The 19,187-nt window shown below is 49.4% G+C and overlaps 2 protein-coding genes across 6 annotated transcripts in view; one reads left to right on the top strand and one right to left on the bottom strand.

Moving 5' to 3' along the window:
- The window catches only part of IMPDH1 (inosine monophosphate dehydrogenase 1), a 57,160-nt gene extending 53,261 nt beyond the window's left edge, over window positions 1-3,899 (top strand). For all 4 annotated transcript variants that reach the window (XM_042468707.1, XM_042468708.1, XM_042468709.1 and 1 more), the window contains one exon: window positions 2,756-3,899. In XM_042468707.1, coding sequence (XP_042324641.1) covers window positions 2,756-2,880 — 125 coding nt within the window. In that variant the 3' untranslated portion in view covers window positions 2,881-3,899. The remainder of the gene's footprint in view (window positions 1-2,755) is intronic.
- A 2,767-nt stretch (window positions 3,900-6,666) lies between these two features.
- The window catches only part of LOC121931912 (transmembrane protein 53-A-like), an 18,137-nt gene continuing 5,616 nt past the window's right edge, over window positions 6,667-19,187 (bottom strand). The window contains exons 2-5 of one of the 2 annotated variants that reach the window (XM_042470052.1): window positions 12,119-12,220; window positions 10,551-11,153; window positions 7,864-7,993; window positions 6,667-7,742 (exon numbers count right to left, since the gene is read on the bottom strand). In XM_042470052.1, coding sequence (XP_042325986.1) covers window positions 7,208-7,742; window positions 7,864-7,993; window positions 10,551-11,153; window positions 12,119-12,188 — 1,338 coding nt within the window. In that variant the 5' untranslated portion in view covers window positions 12,189-12,220 and the 3' untranslated portion in view covers window positions 6,667-7,207. The remainder of the gene's footprint in view (window positions 7,743-7,863; window positions 7,994-10,550; window positions 11,154-12,118; window positions 12,221-19,187) is intronic. The other variant, XM_042470053.1, reaches the window with a different exon arrangement.

Raw genomic sequence — 19,187 nt, 5'->3', positions numbered from 1 at the left:
TCATCATCATCATCATCATCATCATCATCATCATCATCATCATCATCATCATTTATGTTTCCCCGCTTCTCCCAATGGATTGAAGCGGGGTTACAGACTACTTGAAATTGTACAAAATACACAATCCAATCCATACACATGTAAACCATTAAAACCATTAATTCATTAAAAGCCTCAACAGTTAAACAATTAATAAATTCAACAGACATAAGGCGGCAGAAGATTCTTGGCCATGTCATATCGGGGGGAGGGAGGGGTTTGCTCGACGGAAGAGTTCTGTGTCCACTGCCTTTCTGAGTGGCTCCAGGGAGGTCATCAAGCGAACCTCCTCTGGGAGGCTGTTCCACAAAATCTCGGAGCCGCTGTAGTAAAGGCCCTTTGCAAGGTTGACACATAGTGAGTAGACGTTGTTTCCATTAAGTTCTTTCCTGATGTTCTGAGGGTGCGGGGCGGATTATGTAGGGAGAAGCGGTCCCATAAGTAACTTGGACCCGAGCCATATAGGGCTTTAAAGGTAATAACCAACACCTTGTATTGCGCCCGGAAGCGAATGGGAAGCCAATGAAGATCTTTCAAAATAGGTGTTATATGGTCAAACCTAGACGAACTGGTGACCAATCTGGCTGTTTGCAGATTTGCACAGTCACCTCTGAGACTAACTGTGCAAAAGAGTTTGCAGCATAACAAACTTGGTCATAGAGGAAAGACCTTTGGTCCAGTTCACTCCATGCATCTGAGGAAGGAGACATAAGTCTGCTGAAGCTTATGCCCTGTTCTGTCCAAGCATCTGGGGAAGTAGACCAAGTCTATGGAGACTATGAAAGCTTATGGCCAGTTCACACCATCCATCTGGGGAAGGAGACCAAGTCTATGAAAGTTTATGCCCAGTTTACTCCATGCATCTAAGGAAGGAGACCAAATGTACGAAAACATACGCCCGGTTCATGCCATGCATCTGAGGAAGGAGAGCTAAGTCCACAAAAGCTTCTGCCCTGTTCTGTCCCAAGTGTCTGAGGAAGGAGCCCATGTCTATGAAAGCTTCTGCTGCAACTTCCTTTGCACAGTTAGTGCCAAAGGTGCTACAAGACCCCTTTGCAGACTGATATTCCAGACGAATACAGTGCAGTCTCTGAATTCCCCATCCTTGGCTGGGGTTTCACTTTTGCCCCTGCCTTGGGGCTTTCTCCCTCTGGGTCGCTCCAGACCACAGTGTCCCCTCCCTGAGACCCCCACGCCACTTGCCCCCATCCCATCATCTGGAAGTCCACTGCTGCCCCTCCTGAGTCCCAAACTGCCCCATTTTCCCTTGTCTCACCACCACCAACAACAACTTGCCTATTTTGTTCTCTGCTTCCGCACTGCAATCCTCTTCTGCCTTGTGTTCTCTGTTTGGAGCAGGACTTTTCCCATGTGATGACAATGAGCAATGGATAGAAATTTGGGTCTCTGTGTATGCATCTCTGTGTGTGTAGCAGTGGCAGAGCCAAATACCTCCATGCCTGGTCTCTTTGGGGTGGAGAGTAGATTAAGCATCCAGTAGAACCAGCAAAAGTGCAGAATTTGCAGAGTTGGGCTTCCTTTGGTAATGGGGTGCTCTCGAACCCACTCCCCCCAATACACACTGGGTAGTCCAGGAGGCCAGAGTGGCTGGAGCAGCCATGCTGGGGGCTCAAGAAGGCTGAGGTGCTTTCCAAGGCTCTAGTTTTGCTTCGGGGACAAGCTCTCGGAAAGGGTAGCATGGGGTTTTTTTGGAGAGGGCGGCGGTGTTGTGGCCTGTTCTAAAGGTATGTACAAAGCACCATGTTGGTTCAGACTAGGGGGTTCCTGTGAAGTCCAATGTCCCCTGTTCCCACCGTGGCCCAAGAAGGTCTTTAAGCAGAAGCCATCTGTCACAGGGAGTGCTTTGATGGAGAGTTCCTGCATGGCAGAAGAAGGGGGTTAGACTGGATCAGGGTCCTTCTTGGGGTCTCTTCCAACTCTCTGGTTCTATGTGGAACCCCCTTGTCTCCTGCTCTATTGAAGCTGCCTATGCCTTTGATACTCAGAGCCATAGACCATACCCTGCAGCGTAGCCATAGGTGGTCCATGAATTTATCCAGCCCTTCTTTTAAGAGCCATTGTTAAATCTCATGGCAGTGTAGTCCACAGTTCGATGACTGCCAAGTATGGCACCTTCTGGCTGCTTTAGAATAACAGAGAAAGAAAGAAATGGGGGCAGAGGAGGAAATGTGGGGCAACCTTTAAAATCATTTGCTTTGTTGTTTTGGTGAATTTCACTCCATTCTTTTCAAATGCATTGGTGAAGTATTCGAAGTGTGTCTGAAGACTTGATTTGGAATCCACAAATACTGGAATAAATGAGTCTTAAAGGTGGCACTGGATTCCTCCACGGGGCTCCTCTCCTTTGTCCACAGAGAGTGTCTTGCACAAGTATTCACACATATACTTGTGTACAAGTGTGTGCACACACTTCCCTCGACTTCTCCCAACTATTTTATTGGCAGTGTTACCACTTGATGCACATGAGAGACTTAGCACTGTGGTAGATGATGACAATGACATTATGATGATGATGATGATGATTATGGTTCAAAAGTGGGATGGGGACTTGCAAAGGTCAAGGGCGGGTAAGTCCTTCTGCAAAGCACTGTATCTTTTTGCAGACAGTTCCAGGTGTGCTCAGCTGCCCCACAGGTGCTGACCCCTGTTCTTTTCCCTGCCCCCATTTTCCCTGACCCCTTCCCCCCCCCTGCAGTTACGAGAAGCGGCTGTACTGAGGAGGGCTTCCGGAGCGGCAGTGGCAGCAGCACTGGTCAGCGAACGGGTCCCACCGTCCCCACCCCACTTGCTGCCACCAGCGGACACCGCCACCGCACCTGACTGACTGGCTCACCCTCCCTGGCCCCAGTGGATGATGGGTAGGGGCTGCCCACGGGCATAAGACTGGCACTGTGGACCCCCAACTGGTGCCACCTGGACACACCACACCTCTCCCACCATCTCTGGGGAGTTATACCTTTGAACTGCTGGACTCTCTTTGGCGAGATGGTGGTGGCTCTCAGGGGGTGAGTGGGGGGCACAGGGACCCCACCCTCTGACCTTTTTTTGGACAGCTGGCCCTCCATTCTGAAGGTGGGAGGGGGTGTTAGTAGTAGGCTTTCTGGCGCTGCAGCTTCCCTGGGGGCCGCTGACCACTCTCTCGGCCCTCATCCTTCTCTCCTGCTGACCGGCCTAATGGACTTCTTGCCCCTGGGGAGCCCCCTTCATAGTTCTGAAGGCAGCTGGGGGGGAGGAGGCTGACCTCCCCGAAATGGTTGGAGGCCGACCTCCTCTGTCCTCCCCTTCTGACAAGGGGTCACCGCTAGTTTCATTGTGGGCCCTTTCCTGGCAGAGACAGTCTTCCTCTCTCCATTTCGGCCAGCCTTGAGTGCTGCTTTTTAGCCGTGGGGGGGAAGGCCCAGATGCAAAAGTGGGCGCCTGAGAGTGTCTGTCTGTCTGTCCTTGCACTTCTGGGGTTCTTAACAAGGGGTCAGGTAGTGGACTGGCTATGGGGCACAGGGTCTCCCTGACTGGCCCAGAGACTTGGCCTATCCCACCCAGGTCAGATCCAGGCTGAGCCCAGCACCTTTGGCCAAAGGGCCCCAGGGTCCCTTCCTTCCCTTTTGCAGAAGTCATGGGCACAGCTGCTCTCCCCTAGAGAAGGGGTGGGGGGTGGGAGGCGTGGGTCAGGGTCTCCCGCCTCCTGTGATGGATGGACGGTCAGGGCGCTTAGATGGCACAGTTGCATTCCCTATGCCCAGCAACACCCCACCTCCCTTTTGAAGGCTGTAGCTTTTGAGCATGTTAGGGTCCAACATTGTGTCTCTCCATATATTAAATAATAAAAAGGCTACAGAGCATCCTTGGCAAGGCTCCAGTGACTAGTCCAGGGTTGCACCAGGCCTAGGATGGGGAAGCAAGGGGAGCCAGCACCTTCTCTCCATCCCTTGCCACCCCCAACCCTAGGTTCTTGACCTTTCAATTCATAAATCAGACTTAGGAGGTCTGTTCTGTCGTGGGGTGCATTGGCAGAAGGGATGTGGGCAGCCACGTTCTCCCACCCCACCATTTGCATCGAGACACTTTGTGCAACTTCAGGTGCCTCCTTCAGCGATTTGGGGTGGAGGGCTCGACGGTTGTCTTGATATAAAGGCACTCTTGCAATGCCCCTGCTGTGAATCTTGGCATGGGATGGGGGGCTTGGAGGGCTGATTTCAGGGTCAAGTTCCTTTGAAATGGGGGCCAGGCAGGAAGCCATGGGCAGGTCACTGTCTGCATCTGATGCAAAAAGAAAACAAGCAAGCTTCATTTGTATACCACTTCATTCCGCCTAAGCAGTGTAAGCAGTTTACAACTGTAAACTAAGATGCATGCCTGGGTTCCCCAATGGACGCAGCTGGGCATTGCACAGAGGGTCCTTGACCAGCTCAAGAGTGCAAAAGCAGGACTGTGTGCAGCGCCCTTACACATGGGAGTGCATCATGTGCTGCACATGGATGGATGTTATGCATTATAATTTCAACAGCACCATTAATAGAGATGGCACATGATTGTGCATGTGGGGTGCATTCACACTCTCAGTTGAGGCACGCAACTTTGCCATTCAGTGCAAGGGTTATGTAGCACAATTATACCCAACTCCACATAGAGAGGTTCATAGAATCCTAGAGCTGGAAAATACCCCGAGGGACTATCCAGTCCAACTCCTCCTTCTTGCCGGGCAAGAAGACACCATCAAAGCATGATGTGCAAAGTCTGCATTAAGTTCAAGGTTGCAGAAGGGAAGTTGTCTGTGTGGGCCCCTTGTGCATACAGGGGCTGGTGGGGTTGTGCAACATTGCCAGTCAACATAAAGGTTGCATAGTACAACCAGTACGTAGCCCCACATGCAGTAAGTCACGCTGTGCAACTCTGAGGTAGGCGTTTGCCCTCGGCTGTTGCCCAAAGAACTCGCATGTATTTCTGCACTGAATCGTTTCCTGAAACTGTTTTGGGAAGGACAAAAACTGGGAGCAAAAAAAGAAAAAACCTGCACAAGTTTTGCCATTTGGTTATACTTTGCAGCTGGATTTTACTACCAGAAAACTAATTTTCAGTTAGGAAATGAAGACCTGTCATTCTTTCCACTCAGGAGATCTGTGGGCAAAACTGGACAGGGCAGAGGCCTTGTCCCAAGAGGTGAGGGCCCCCTTTGGTCAAGGCCTTGGAAAACTCCCTGACCTGTCGCTCCTTTCTCCACAGAAGGCTTAGGATCATAGAGTTGGAAGAAACCCCAAGGGCCCTGATCCTGTCCAGCCCCATTCTGCCATGCAGGAACTCGCAATCAAAGCACCTCCGATAGATGGCCATCCGGCCTCTGTTTAAAGACCTCCAAAGATGGAGACCCCACCAATCTCCATTGAGGGATTGTGTTCCACTGTCAAACAGCCCTTACTCTCAGGAAGTTCCTCCTAATGTTGAGCTGGAATCTCTTTTCCTGAAGCTTGCATCTATTGCTCCAGGTCCTATTCACTGGAGCAGCAGAAAACAAGCTTGCTCCCTCCTCAATGTGACTCTCTTCCCTCTCACAGCTTAGTCTCCAGCTTTGGCCAACTTTCCAACTGCCTCCTGGGTCAGGCTGTCTTATAAAAGGGGACAAAGACACACAAACACACACACATATTGTGAAGCTGCCCCCAACCCATCTGCTGAAACCTTGCTGCTCTGTCCATAGGTTCTAACACCCAAGAATGCACAAACCCATTACATAAAACAGAAGAGACCCCCAAGGGCCAGGGCATCCAAACCCCCCTCTGCCACACAGGAAGACACTATCCAAGCCCTCCTTGTGACTGATGGCCATCCAGCCATTTGAAAACCTCCAAAGGAGGAGACTCCACCATCCATCATTGAGGCAGCAGCGTCTTCCACTGTCAAACACCGGGAAGTTCTTACTAATGTTCAGAATTCAAAGACATAGCCATGTTTGTCCACTGCATGCATCTGAAGAAGTCAGCTTAAGTCTACTATAGCTCATGCTACCAGCTTCTTTCAGTTAGTCTCAAAGGTGCTACAAGATCCCTTTGCATGCCTAATGTTTAGGTGGAATCTTTTCCTGGAGCTTGCATCCATTGTTTCATGTTTTAATCCCTGGAGCAGCAGAAAACAAGCTTGCTCCCTCTTCAATATGACATCCCTTCAAGTATTTAAACAGGGCTCTCATATCATATCACCTCTTAACCTTCTCTTCTCCAGGCTAAACATCCCAAGCTCCCTAAGTCTCTCTTCATAGGATTTGGTTGTTTGCAGACCCTTCACCATTTTGGTGGCCCTCCTCTGGACACACTCCAGCTTCCCAACATCCTTTTTGAATTGTGATGACCAGAACTGGACAAAGCATTATTCCAGGTGGGGCCTGACAAAAGCAGAATAGAGCAGCACAATTACTCCTCTTGATCTATATTTCCACTGATGCAGCCTAGAATCGCATTTGTTTTTTTAGCTGCCACATCACAATGTTAAAATTCATTCTGTTAGTTTTGGCCCAGCTTTCTAATATTTAAGATCACTTTGAATTCTGATCCTCTCCTACAAATTTGATAAGTATGCCCGCTGTTCTTTCGTCCAAGTCATTGATAAAGATGTTGAATAGCACTGGGCCCAGGATAGAAGCCCACTGGACACCCCACTGGTCACTTCTCTCCAGGATGAAGAGCACCCTTTGGGTTTGGCCAGTCAACCAACTACAAATACACCTAACAGTTGTGTTTTCCAGGCCGCATTTTTTGCAAGGCTATCATGGGGGACCTTGTCAAAGGCTTTACTTAAATGAAGATACAGTACATCCACAGCATTCCCTCCAACTACCAAACTTGTTTATTGTGGAAATTGTGCTGGAGAGAGAAGAGGGAACTGACCCTCCCTTGCTTCCTCTGCACAGTGAGAGTGGTTCTGGCTTGGCTGCAGCTGCCACTTGCATTTCAAAATGCACTAGGAAAGAGGCTGGTCCCGGCGGGACTCTCCCGTCTCCTGGTCCTATGATGATTGTGTTATGGTTTCCTGAGAGTCAGTGCCAAGTTTGGCTTTTTTGGTGCCCGCATCTGGCTTCTGCCTTCATGCGGCACAAGGGGAAGAGATCCTTCCTGCAATTAGGAATATTCCTTCTCCCCTTCTTGGGTGCCATTTTCTGCTAGCATTTCAGGGTCAAGCCTGGCAACCCCTGGGGCTGGTTTTGGAAAACGTTATTGCCTCCTTGTGGGGCGTGGGGGCACCTGATCCCACAACCCTGCCCTCTATTCCTGTTCTGACCCTTTCCTCCACTTCTGTGGGTCAGGGTCTGTTGGCTTCCCCCGGCTAAAGTTTTGCCTGGAGCCTGGGAGGGGGCAAGGGCAGACCCTGCAGGAAAGTGTCCAGGGCCTGGGTATAGTCCTGCGGATGGAGGCGCAGGTGCGCGGCATGGTGGGAGACTGGCCACTCTTGCACCTGGACAGCGATGCCACCCACCCGCCAGGCGTCCAGGAGCTGCTGCATGACTCTGGCGTCGCTCAGCGGGTCGTTGTGGCAGAAGAAGACCAGGACTGGGCAGCGGAGGGGCGGCTGGTGGAAGATGTCCAGGGCGGCCTCGTAATAGGCGACGGTGCAGCGGCGGAAGAGGCGGAAGTAGAGGAGCGTCCCCTGGTGGATGAACGGCCGCAGGACGGCTGAGCTGGTCATCCTGGCCACACCTGGCAGAGAGGAGAGGAAAGGGAGAAGGACTTCAGGTAACAATGCCAAGACCTCCAGGGTGCTGCCCAGACGTGGGAATGCCCGGCTCAATCCCAGAGTCTCCCACCGCCTGCTCCTTACAAGGCAGGCGGCAACGGCAATGGCTTTTTGTTTGTAGCTCCTGGCATGCTAGCGCTGAGGCTCTCCTTTGAGGTGGCAGAACTGATGGTCCTCAGCAGGCATTGACTCTGCAGGGAACTTGTCTTGCATTCTTAGCAACAAATGCAGGAAGGAAAGAAATATCCTTAAAGCAGCAGGGAAAGAAGAGAAGGGCCAAACACTACGGGGCTAAGAAAAGGTAACCCTGTCTTTAATAGACTTCAGATAGAAAGAGCCAGCATCACATATTGGTTTAAGTGTTGGACCAGGGCTCAATTCCTGGCTCAGCCATTAAACCAACTGGGTGGCCTTGTCACACTCTCTCAGCCTCATAGGATGGCCATGGAAACCCCTCTCTGAAGAAACTTTGCCAGGAAACTCCCATGATAGGTTAACCATAGATTCTTAGAGCTGGAAGAGACCCCAAGGGCCACCCAGTCCAACTCCATTCTGCCATGCAGGGAATCACAAAGCATCCCCAACAGATGGTTCACCTTGGCGCTGCCATAACTTGAGGGTACACAACAAGAACAACAATGAAGTCTGAGGGGGCAGAGCTAAAAACCAGGGGAAATGGAGCCATTTTTAAGGGATAAAATGTACCTCTTCCCAAGTTAAAAGAGAAGTTAGACATTCAAATTCCAACCCCTTCTCACTTTTAGTGCAAGAGGCGGCTGCATTAATAGTCTCCTGGCATGCAGCAAATGAGCAATCACAACTCAAGCCCAGCAGCCCAGGAGGCAACCTGTTTATGGAGTTGCAAGTCTCAGCATGCCTCTTCAAAAATTCATGGGCTCAGAAGTAAACTGTTTTCAAGGAAGAAGATGAGCCGCTTTCCTGGCTTGGATGCAATCGGAGCCAGCTGAAACTGGGAAGGTGGGAAAGGAGCTGCGGCGTCTCCAAAGGGTACTGGTTTTTAACTGACTCTGCATGGGACCAATTGCAGAGCCCAGTTTTCACTCTGGATGCAAGACTGGACTGGACCAAGGAATGGTCAGGTTGCGGCAAAGGTGGAGTGTAAGATAAAGAAAGGCATGCTGAATTTTGAAAGTGTGAGAACTTCATTTGAGGCTTTCGCTCACCTCTGCTTTTCCAAAACCTTGAAAAATGGGTCTGAGAACAAATCAGGCCACAACTGCCCCTAGAAGCCACTGGAAACCTGATGAGAAGATGAGAGAATGCTTGTTCCAAAAGCCAACAGCGCTTGGTAAAATCAAAGGCATTAGGAAAACAGGAATTGTGTATTACAGGTGGATGGGCTCCACAACTGCTGCCCTGAGTTTGCAAGACCTTAGCAGGGCTGCAAAGAATGGGACCTCCTCAAGGCCTCTTGCTGTTGTTATTGTTGTTTTGGCTTTGATTTGCAGCACCTCTCTGAATCGGAGCCCTCCAAGATCTCCAGCCACCCACTGCTTTGCTCAGGTCTTGCAAAGGCAGGGCAGCAGCCATGGCTTTATTGATGGAATCTATTGACCTGTAACAGGGTCTCCCTCTTTTCCTATTGCCTTCCACTTTACCAAGCATCACCTTCTTTCCCAGGGAGTCATGTCTCCTCATGATATATATCCAAAGTGAATGGTTGTTGTTTGCTCCCCAGCCAACTTTTGCTCATGGTGCCCCTCTGAACGAGAGACTTCACCAACAGCCTTGATCAGGCCTTGCAAACTCAAGGCAGCAGCCCTGGCTTTCTTGAAGGAGTCCATCCACCGTAATGGAGCCTCCCTCTTTTCCTCCTGCCTCCTTCTTTGCTGAGCATGATCCTCTTTTCCCAATGAGGTCCAATGTGGTCTGGCGGTATCTCCAAAGTACAACCGCCTCCGTTAAGTCGTTTTGGGTTCCAGGGATGCCCTAAAGCCAACTTGGGGGCAAATAACCACCACCTTCTGACTGGGAAGCTGCCCTTTGCAAATCAGGGGTGCGGAAAGTGTGGCCCCTGAATCCCACATTTGGCCCTCATTGCTTGTTTGGGTTTTTAAAAAATTAATTTGGATACAAAACATAGACCATAAAACAAACCACACCAAAAATACAATACAACACGTACCTATCTATACACTAACCTTAGTCTAATTGTACATAGTAACCTCCCCTTCTCTAACCTCTGGATGCCTTATCTGAAAGATCAAAAATAATTTGTCTTTTGTCCTGTTCTTGCTCTAAAATAGTTCATTTTGTTTTTTTATTTCCTCCTCCCTTTCTATGAGTATCTTAACGCCTTTTCCATCGCTTAACTTTAGGATGCCCTGTGGCCAAATGCAACTGGAATTACTAGCTTTATAAGCCTAAGTTCAAGTGAGAAACAGAAATTTTCATTTAACGTCTGTTACTGTTTTTCATGTTGCTGCTGCTGTTGTTGTTGTTGTTGTTGTGTGCCTTCAAGTCATGTCTGACTTACGGTGACCCTTGAACCTCTCATAGGGTTTTCTTGGCAGGATTTGTCCAGAGGGGGTTTGCCATTGTGTTCTGAGGCTGAGAGAGTGTGACTTGCCCAATGGGTTTCCATGGCCAAACTAGGAACTGAACCCTAGTCTCTTGGTCACACTTGACCTCTGGAAGCTTAAGCAAAAAATGCAGTTTTCCTTTCCCCCACTCCTTCCATAGGGATTTCCTGGCCAGGCAAGAGAGACCAAACTATGCACCCCACTCTCAGCCCCATGCACCCCACTCACCCCTTGCCATGTCTGCCAGGCTCCCAGCCACAAGGCTGTCGTAGATGAGACCCCGGATGCGCTCCCGAACGCTGGCATACTCCTCGGGGTGTTCAGCCAGGTGGACCATCATCTGGGCGAAGGTGTATCCGCCGATGGAGAAGGCGTGGATGAGGAGCGGGTGGCCCCCCAAGGGCCCCCCTTCCCTGAGCAGCCCCAGCACCTGGGCAGCATAGTCCAGGCCCCACCGGGGCCACAGGAAGTGCCCCACGCTGCTCTCAGCCACCAGCACCATCCAGCCGCGCGAGACGTAGAGGGAGAGGTACTTGGCCAGGGCATGGGCCGGAGCCCCAAACCAGGGCAGCAGGAGGACCAGGGGACTGGAGCCGGAGGGGACCCCGGGGGGACGGTAGAGGTGGACAGTGCGGGAGACCCTCATCACGGATGCACCGGGGGACGGGAAGGCTGGCAGAGGGTCGGGGCCGGGGGGTGACTTCTCCTCCTCCTTGAGCGCTGCGGTGGCTTTGTGGCAGCAGGGCTGCACCTCCGGGAGTCCTGCGTTCGATTCGGCGAGGGACATTCTGGATGGAGCCCCTGCCCACGTCTGTCCTGGGATGAGCAGCCCTGGAAAAGAGGAAAGACAGGGAGGCAGAAGAAGGTGCTATGAGGGAAAGACCTCTCCCCAAATCCCCATCAAGGGCCTCTCTAGTCTTTGTCTCCTTTCCCTATTTCCAGAACTACAATTGCAATATTGCCCCCCAGTTCCACTAGACCAAGCTTTTGGGGGGTCTCCCACATTCCAAACTGGGACATAGGGGACATTTTTACTTTAAAGAAAGAGTGACCGGTTGACCCAATATTGTCTTTACTTGTATTCCTTGTGTATGTCTGCGAGGGGAGTGGTTTTCCTCAACGGTATTTTGGGTCAAGGAGAAAGGTTGAAGGGGGGCTCAAAAACAGCCTTGAATGACATGTGCAACCCAAGGGCCGCTCATCTGGTATGTTTCCGCATTACTCAGAGTGTGTGTGTGTGTGTGTGTGTGTGTGTGTGTGTGTGTAAGTGTTAATTCAAAGATACAGCTGTGTTACTCTGGAAAATCAGTCTGCAAAAAGTTCTTGTAGCACCTTTGAGATGCACTGAAAGAAAGAAGTTGGCAGCATGAGCTTTCCTAGATTTCAGCCTAGTTCTTCAGATGCATTTGCGTATGTGTGTGTTTGTGTGCGCCGAAATCCCAGAAAGGGATTCTAGTCCCTATGCTGACAGGGCTGGATTAACCTTTACGCAAAATAAGCACATGCTTTTAGGGCATCAAGGGAAGGTGGGCACCACAGAACCACTATGCACAAAACAACAGCAATGCAGCAAGGGAGGCTGGATATCTAATGAATTAGAGGGGCACCGAAATCTTTTAAGCACTTGGAGCATCTAAAGGTCTTAATATGTCTCTGCGTGCTTCTTGGCTGAGGAAGGGGAGAGCAGCCAGCCCAGAGACCCCAACCATTCATCCTCACAACCCATGACAAGACTGGGGCTAATGTCTCGTGTATGAAGACCCCTCGCCTCCCTGATCTGTCCCAAAATGACCCACCTCGTTTGGGACGAAGCCTCCTTAATGCACCCAGGAAGCCAGGCTGCGACAAGAGCCCTTTCACAAGCATCTCTGAGGCACCATCCCTGTCTCACAACAGCCCTGCAAGGTAAGAAGATGGCGTAAGAACCTTGCTGTTATTATGTTGTCGTTCACTGGGGTTAGGGGCACAGGACCCCCATGAATATGGGGAAATCATAAATAACAAAAACACCGTGTTTTTACCCAAGATAACACCTCTCCAGGAATCTCTAGGTCCTCCGGGGCAACTCTGTGGTCAACGTCCAACAGACATTGATCATAGAATTGCATTGGAGGAGCTACAAAGGCCCAGTGGAGTGTCCTCTCTAGGAATCTAAGTCCTCCAGTGCGATTTTTGGTTCAAGTTGACCATAGAGTTGCGCTGGAGGACCTAGATATTCCTAGAGAGAATATTTTAATAAAATGCGTGAATAATCACATCTGCAAATATCAAAGCCACAAATATGGAGGGATGAGTGTATATTAATATGTATCCCGCTTTTCTCCCACAATTGGGACTCAAAGCAGCTTACAGTCTAAAACCTACACTTAAAATAGGTTTGCCTTAGGGCCACCGCAAGCCGGAAACGACTTGAAAGCACATGAAGTACAATTACAGTCAGCCCTCCATTTCCACAGATTCTTTATCCATTGGGCCCTTATTCCTGCTCTTACGTCCGGTTGTAAGAGGATTGCTAAGTTTGTTCAGAAGTCTTTAGCAGGGGGATTTTACAACAAAGCTTTGGTCAAAGTCCAGGCTTTTCCAAACTAGCCCAGCCCCTGAATTCTCCCCATATTTGCAATGTGGAGACGGAGAGGAGGACTTGCCAAAGCCTATGCAGCACAATGGTGAGGAAGGAGAGAGGAGAGAGAGAAGCTGGAGCATCCCAGGCAGACAGTCCGCCAGCGCACACTGGCCAGCATCACCCTGATGTTATAAGCAGAGATATTGCTCATAGCTCTGTGGACTGGTCACTTCCATGTCAATACTGACCTTCTGCATTTTCCCACTCTGTTCTACTTTGCAAGCGCCCTGGAGTCCCCCAACTCCTAAGGGAAAGTGGGAATATGAAGATCAGGGTCGGAACAAATGAGGATCGGACAAGAATCCGACTTGGACTTCCGCTTTTGTAAGCGGATCTGTAAAAACATCGTCCTGGTGAGGAATCTGAACTCAGAGGCTACCGTCAGGACAAAAGACAGAGAAACAGAATGGTTCCCAATTGGTAAAGGGGTCAAGGCAAGCCTGGATCTTATCATGCTACTTGTTTAACTTATGGGCAGAACGTATCATTGTCACTTGCTATTTGACGTTCTTTTGTTGTCTGTTTTATTGAATCCTTTCCTGTATTGCTATGTCTTTTATATGTATTATCCTACTAGAGAGGCCCCTTCCCCACCATCTTTCCCTTCTCCTTTTGTGTCGTGTCTTTTTAGATTGTAAGCCCGAGGGCAGGGATCCGTCCAATTAAAAAGATGGTATGTACAGCGCTGTGTAAATTTACAGCGCTTTATAAATAAAGGTTAATAATAATAATAATAATAATAATAATAATAAAAACAGGTTTGGACGCAGAAGGAGGAGGAGTGAAGATAGGAGGAAGGAAGATCAACACTGGCGGGTTACAAACAGCCCTCAAGGGGCCATTCGCTGCGTAGGGAAGCCCCAGCGGCCAGACCGCGAGGCTTCCACGCGCAGCGAAAAAGGAGCGCCGAAATGGCGCTCCTTTTCGGAACGCGGAAGTGGCGCCACGAGGGGCAGAGCGCGCCCTCGCGGCGTCACTTCCGCCACGACACATCTGGACGCACAGTATCCAAGACGTCAAAATGGCGGCACCCATGTGGATGGGCGCCGCCATAAAGTCCGCGCTCCGCACGTACTGGGAGGAAGGGCCGTCAGGAAGGTAAGAACCTTCCTAACCCTAATACGGCCCTTGCTAACCATAGTACGCGCAGAACGCGTACTTTATGGTGGTTTATAACCCGCCACTGTATGATACGCAGACGACACCATACTCCTAGCAGAAAACCTTACAGACCTGGAACAACTCTTAAGGAAGATCAAGGAGGAATGTCCAAAGGCCAGGCTTATTGTTCAACATAGAGAAAACAAAAATAATGACCAAGGAGAATCTAGACAATGAGGAGCTAGAAATAGTAGAAGAATTCCCAGACCTGGGATCAAACATTGATAGAAAGAGAGACTGCAGCCAGGAAACCAGAAGAAGATTAAGATTGGGGAGAATGGCTATGAAAGAACTAGAAAAGATCCTGAAACGCAAGGATATACAACTGAGCATGAAAGCTAGAATCATACAAGCCATTGTATTCCCTATTCCCATGGATGGATGTGAGAGCTGGACACTTAAGAAGATAGGAAGAAACCCATTCCTTGGAGATGATGTGGGGCTGGAGAAGAGGGCTGGTGATCCCATGGACAGCAACCAAAAGGACAAACCAATGGGTCCCAGAGCAGATCAAGCCAGAAACCTCCCTGGAAGAAAGCCATACTTTGGAGACATCATTAGGATGAAGGACTCCTTGGAAGAGACCATAGTAATGCTGGGAAAGGTGGAGGGATGGAGGAGGAAGAGAGGAAAGCCACACATTAGATGGAGGACGGACTCTATGAAGGAGGCCACTATGGGTTTTATGGGGCTGCAGGAATTAAGCAGAGCAGCAGAGGACAGAGGGACTTGGAGGTGTCTCATCCAAAGGGTTGCCATGAGTCGAGATGGACTCCAGGGCAATTAACAAACAAACAAAAAAGCGAAGGTACATCTGCAGGAATCATGAGCTGAAGACTTCCAGCAAAGCGTTGCTCTTGCGTTACTACTCAGGGGAGCCAGCAAAGTGGCTGGTGCACAATGGCACTTGCTAGCAAGTGTCCCAATGCGCATTGTTACTGATGCACATCAGCCCTGTTGTGTATCGAGACACCGGCCAGGGCATGGTGATGCACATTAGTAGTGCTCCCAAAGCACATCAGGACACTCCTGCCATTGTCCTGTTACACATCTTTGCAATTCACTAACAGGCTTTCTTAGTGCCTCTGCTAGGTAGCTAAGTATCTGTGCAAAGTTACATAACATAAACCATGACAGAGGGTTACGGGCAATATCTTTATCAATATATGCCTATGTTTAAATGCTTTTACCCCTTTGGGTAAGATGCAGAGAGCATGAAAGGTGAGCTGAGAGGCAACAGATAAAGGCTTTCAACAAATAAAGAGATAACAACAATGACACCAACTTGAAACGGTATAGAAAACATCCATGCGTGCCTCTGTGTGTGTGTACCTTCAAGTTGTCTGTCAGTTTGTGATGACCCCATGAATTTCACAGGGTTTACTTAGGCAAGGAATCCTCAGAGATGGTTTTGCCAGTTCCTTCCTCTGAAACAGAGCCTCGAGCAAATGGGATTTGCTGGTGGTCTCCCATCCAAAGACTAGCCAGGGCTGAACGTGCTTAGCTTCCAAGATCAGGGAGGATCTGGAGGATCTTTAGGCCCTCTGCGGAAAGCATAGGAACAGTAAAAGAGAAAAAGCTCCCCTTCTGTGCCCCTCTCTGCCTCTTACTCAAACGCACACAAACACAGCGACACACCCAGCAAAGCAAACAGGCAAGAGCCAGAGAAACAAGGGAGCAGCCTGGACCTTCCTTTGGGTCCTTTGCACAGCCTTTGGACCGAGAGGGAAGCCATGGAAGAGCAAGGGAAGGCAGGCCGGCAGAGGAGGCAGAGCGAAGTGCGCATCGGGGGACTCACCCCAAGGGACCCTGGCATCGCCATCCCTCCAAGAAAGCCAAGCGGGCAAAGAGCCAAAGGTGACTGGCAAGGAGGAGAAGACATCCCCTCCCAATGCTGCATTTGGTGCATTTCCATTTGGCTCCACTGGCGCATTAATGCTCCCTTCTGCAGAGTGGGAGCAACATGCAGCCCATGCAACTCACACAGGTCTCCACAGGCAGAGCCTCCCAGACTTTGCCCTTGTTTTTGAAGCTCAAGTGCTCTCTTTGTGTGTATTGTATATGTGAGCGGGTCCTGACCCTGTTCTGCTGACGAATTATCCCAATTAACAGGGCCTGAAAACAGAGCCTTTGTTTCCTTCCTCCATCTCTGCAAGGCCAAGCGGCTCACTCTTTTTGGGAAGACCGCCAGGGAAGGCCAGGCACCATAGGGCTAAGCTTCAGAGAGAGGCAAGGGCAAAGAAAACCCAAGAAAACCCATTGACAGGAGAAGAGAAGGTTAAGGGGTGACACGAGAGCCCTGTTTAAATACTTGAAGGGATGTCATATTGAGGAGGGAGCAAGCTTGTTTTCTGCTGCTCCAGAGAATAGGACCCAATGGAGCAATGGATGCAAGCTCCAGGAAAACAGATTCCACCTCAAGATTCGGAAGAACTTCCTGAGAGTAAGGGATGTTCGAGAGTGGAACACACTCCTTCCTCGGAGACTGTAGTGGAGTCTCCTTCCTTGGAGGCTGTCTTTAAGCAGAGGCTGGATGGCCATCTGTCAATAGGGATGCTTTGATGGAGAGTTCCTGCATGGCAGAAGAATGGGATTGGACTGGATGTTTCCTGGGGTCTCTTCCAACTCTATGGTTCTATGAGCATCATGCACATGGTGATTAAGTCAAATCTCCATGGGTCTCTCTGGCATTCCTCCCTCACATCCAGCTGAGTTGCAGAGAAGAAACAGGCCAGGATCCTGGCTGGAGCTGCACCAGGGACATCTCCATAAGCGGAGCTCAGTCTTGGGCTGCATTGCTGTGGCTGATGTTGTGCGCCTTTAAGTTGCTTTCGACTCGTGGCAAAGCTATCCTGGGGCTTCCTTGGCAAGATTTGCTCAGAGGAGGTTTGCCATGGGCTGAGAGAGAGTCAAGGGCTGGGCTTTTATGATTGAGTGGGAGTCGAACAACCCTACTCTCCAGAGTCATAGTCCAACACTCAAACCACCGCACCACACTGCCTCTCTTGGGTTGTGTTGTTAGGCAGTCTGATTGCTGAATGGCAACACTGTGTGGCAGAACGCAACAGAATTGGCTGTACTATGGATCAAGGCTGCATCCACACTGGAGAAATAACCTGGTTTGGCACCGCTTTCACTGCCATGTCTCAGTGCTATGGAATTCTGGGAGTTGGAGTTTGTTATGGGCCCAGAGTGGAGCAGAGCCTAAGGAAGGAAGGCCCCGCAGCAAACTACAACTCCCAGAATTCCACAGCCTTGAGCCAGAAAGAGTTAAAGCGGTGCCAGACCGGGTTATTTCTCCAGTGTGGATGCAGCCCACATTTGCTTTCTGTTCCCAGTGGTGCAGACTCTGCGCTTTCCATCCCCTTCTCTTGCTCTTTGTCTTCAGGGATCGGCATTTCCATATTGCAAGCCGTTCCCCCCAAAACCCACAGTTCTGTTTGATAGATTCCAAATGTTTATCTGTTGGAATCCTAAAGACTTTTCTTTGTCTTCTTGCCTCTGAAGTTGGGAACTTACACTTTTGGCACCGATTGCGGTGAAGCCTTGCAGCCACTTTTCTTGGGTTTCTCATAGTCAGCTGCATAAACCAATGAGGCCGTCAACCCTTTGATCCTTTTCTTTACACCGAACGACATTTGCTGTCCGCTACAGTTTGCCAACGGTTGCTCCAACATTTTTGAAGTCTGGCAGCCTCATTTTGCAAAGTCCTGTTCTGTGACCATTTCCAGATGTCTGCAGCTTTCCATGCTTTTATGTATTGACCATGTAATAGTTTCTTTTGCCAGGATCCAAGGAGATTTGTCATGATTTGCTCTCTCTATTGTGGGCTCTTGGGATCCGCTGGGGTTTGGCCCCTGGACCCCCGTGGCTGCTCAAATCCCATTAAAGGCAATGGCAGACTAACAGTGTCCCTTATACAAGGCGGTGAAATCAGGGTTTGCTTTGGGGGATTTATACTTTTTTGGAATATTTTCTCTACAAGTCTTCTTAATCTTTGAATAATAATAATAATAATAATTTATAACACCTTTTCCTCCAAAGAGTGGGACATCAAACATATATCATCACAAAGTATAAAGCACGATAATGCTAAAATAATACAATAATATACGGAAAGGAAGTCCTCCTGAAATGCCTCTCTGTCGCTCAATAGAGATCCTCTTCAGAGCCCCGTATTGTTTCCTCCGCTTTCTTCATGCATTTGGTCAGGGATCGTTTTCCTTCCTCAACAGTTTGCTTCACTTGCCTTAAGCCCCGGCTGCCAATATTCGGGGCTGACGCAGGTAATAGATATCGCTTTGGAAAATGTAATGTCATCTCTCCAGTTTTCTTCCGTCTTGTGGATCTCATTCTGCTGAGTCCCAGCCCTTTATTGGATAACTGCAAACCAGGAGCTTGTGGCCAAATCATGTTTCTGAGTCTTGATTTTAAAGCTTGGCAACATATTCTTTTGCTAGAGAGACTCCCTTTCCTATGCCGAATATCCCATGCTTGCAGTAATTCCTGGATACCTGTCCTTTGCATACTTTTAATGCTGTTTTATAGCACTTTATAAATAAAGGTTAATAATAATGATAATAATAATGGAGCCATTGTGCTTTTATTTATTGGTAGTGATGCCCTTTTGTCAATTTCGAATCCCATTTAAATGCCTCCTTTAAACATCCTTACAGCATTCAATAGGGACTGAGTTTCCGAGGGTGACCTTCCAAAGGCTCTTAACTTGTCCATGAATGATGTATATTTCCAGCTTGCTTTGGTGTTTTGTATCCCTGGTTCTTTTCTTTTTCCTCCTTGGAAATACGGAAAGCCATACTATTGCAATAACAAACTGCAAAGGACTCGCCTCGGAAATTGCATCCCTAAGATCGATTCTTGCCAGTTTGCTATTTAACGCAGGGACTTTATTGCAGCCGAAGGGAATTCTCTGTTGGTTTCTTGATTGTGAGCATTTCAAGATTCGACAGAGGAAGACACTCCTTCCTTGGAGATTATGGTGGAGTCTCCTTCCTTAGAGGCTGGATGGCCGTCTGTCAATAGGAAAGCTTTGATTGGGATTTCCTGCATGGCAGAAGAAG

This window comes from Sceloporus undulatus, chromosome 5, assembly GCF_019175285.1.
Source record: "Sceloporus undulatus isolate JIND9_A2432 ecotype Alabama chromosome 5, SceUnd_v1.1, whole genome shotgun sequence".
Taxonomy (NCBI): Eukaryota; Metazoa; Chordata; class Lepidosauria; order Squamata; family Phrynosomatidae; genus Sceloporus; species Sceloporus undulatus.
The sequence above is the reverse complement of the archived record's forward strand: the minus strand, read 5'-3'. Positions and strand labels throughout refer to the sequence as shown.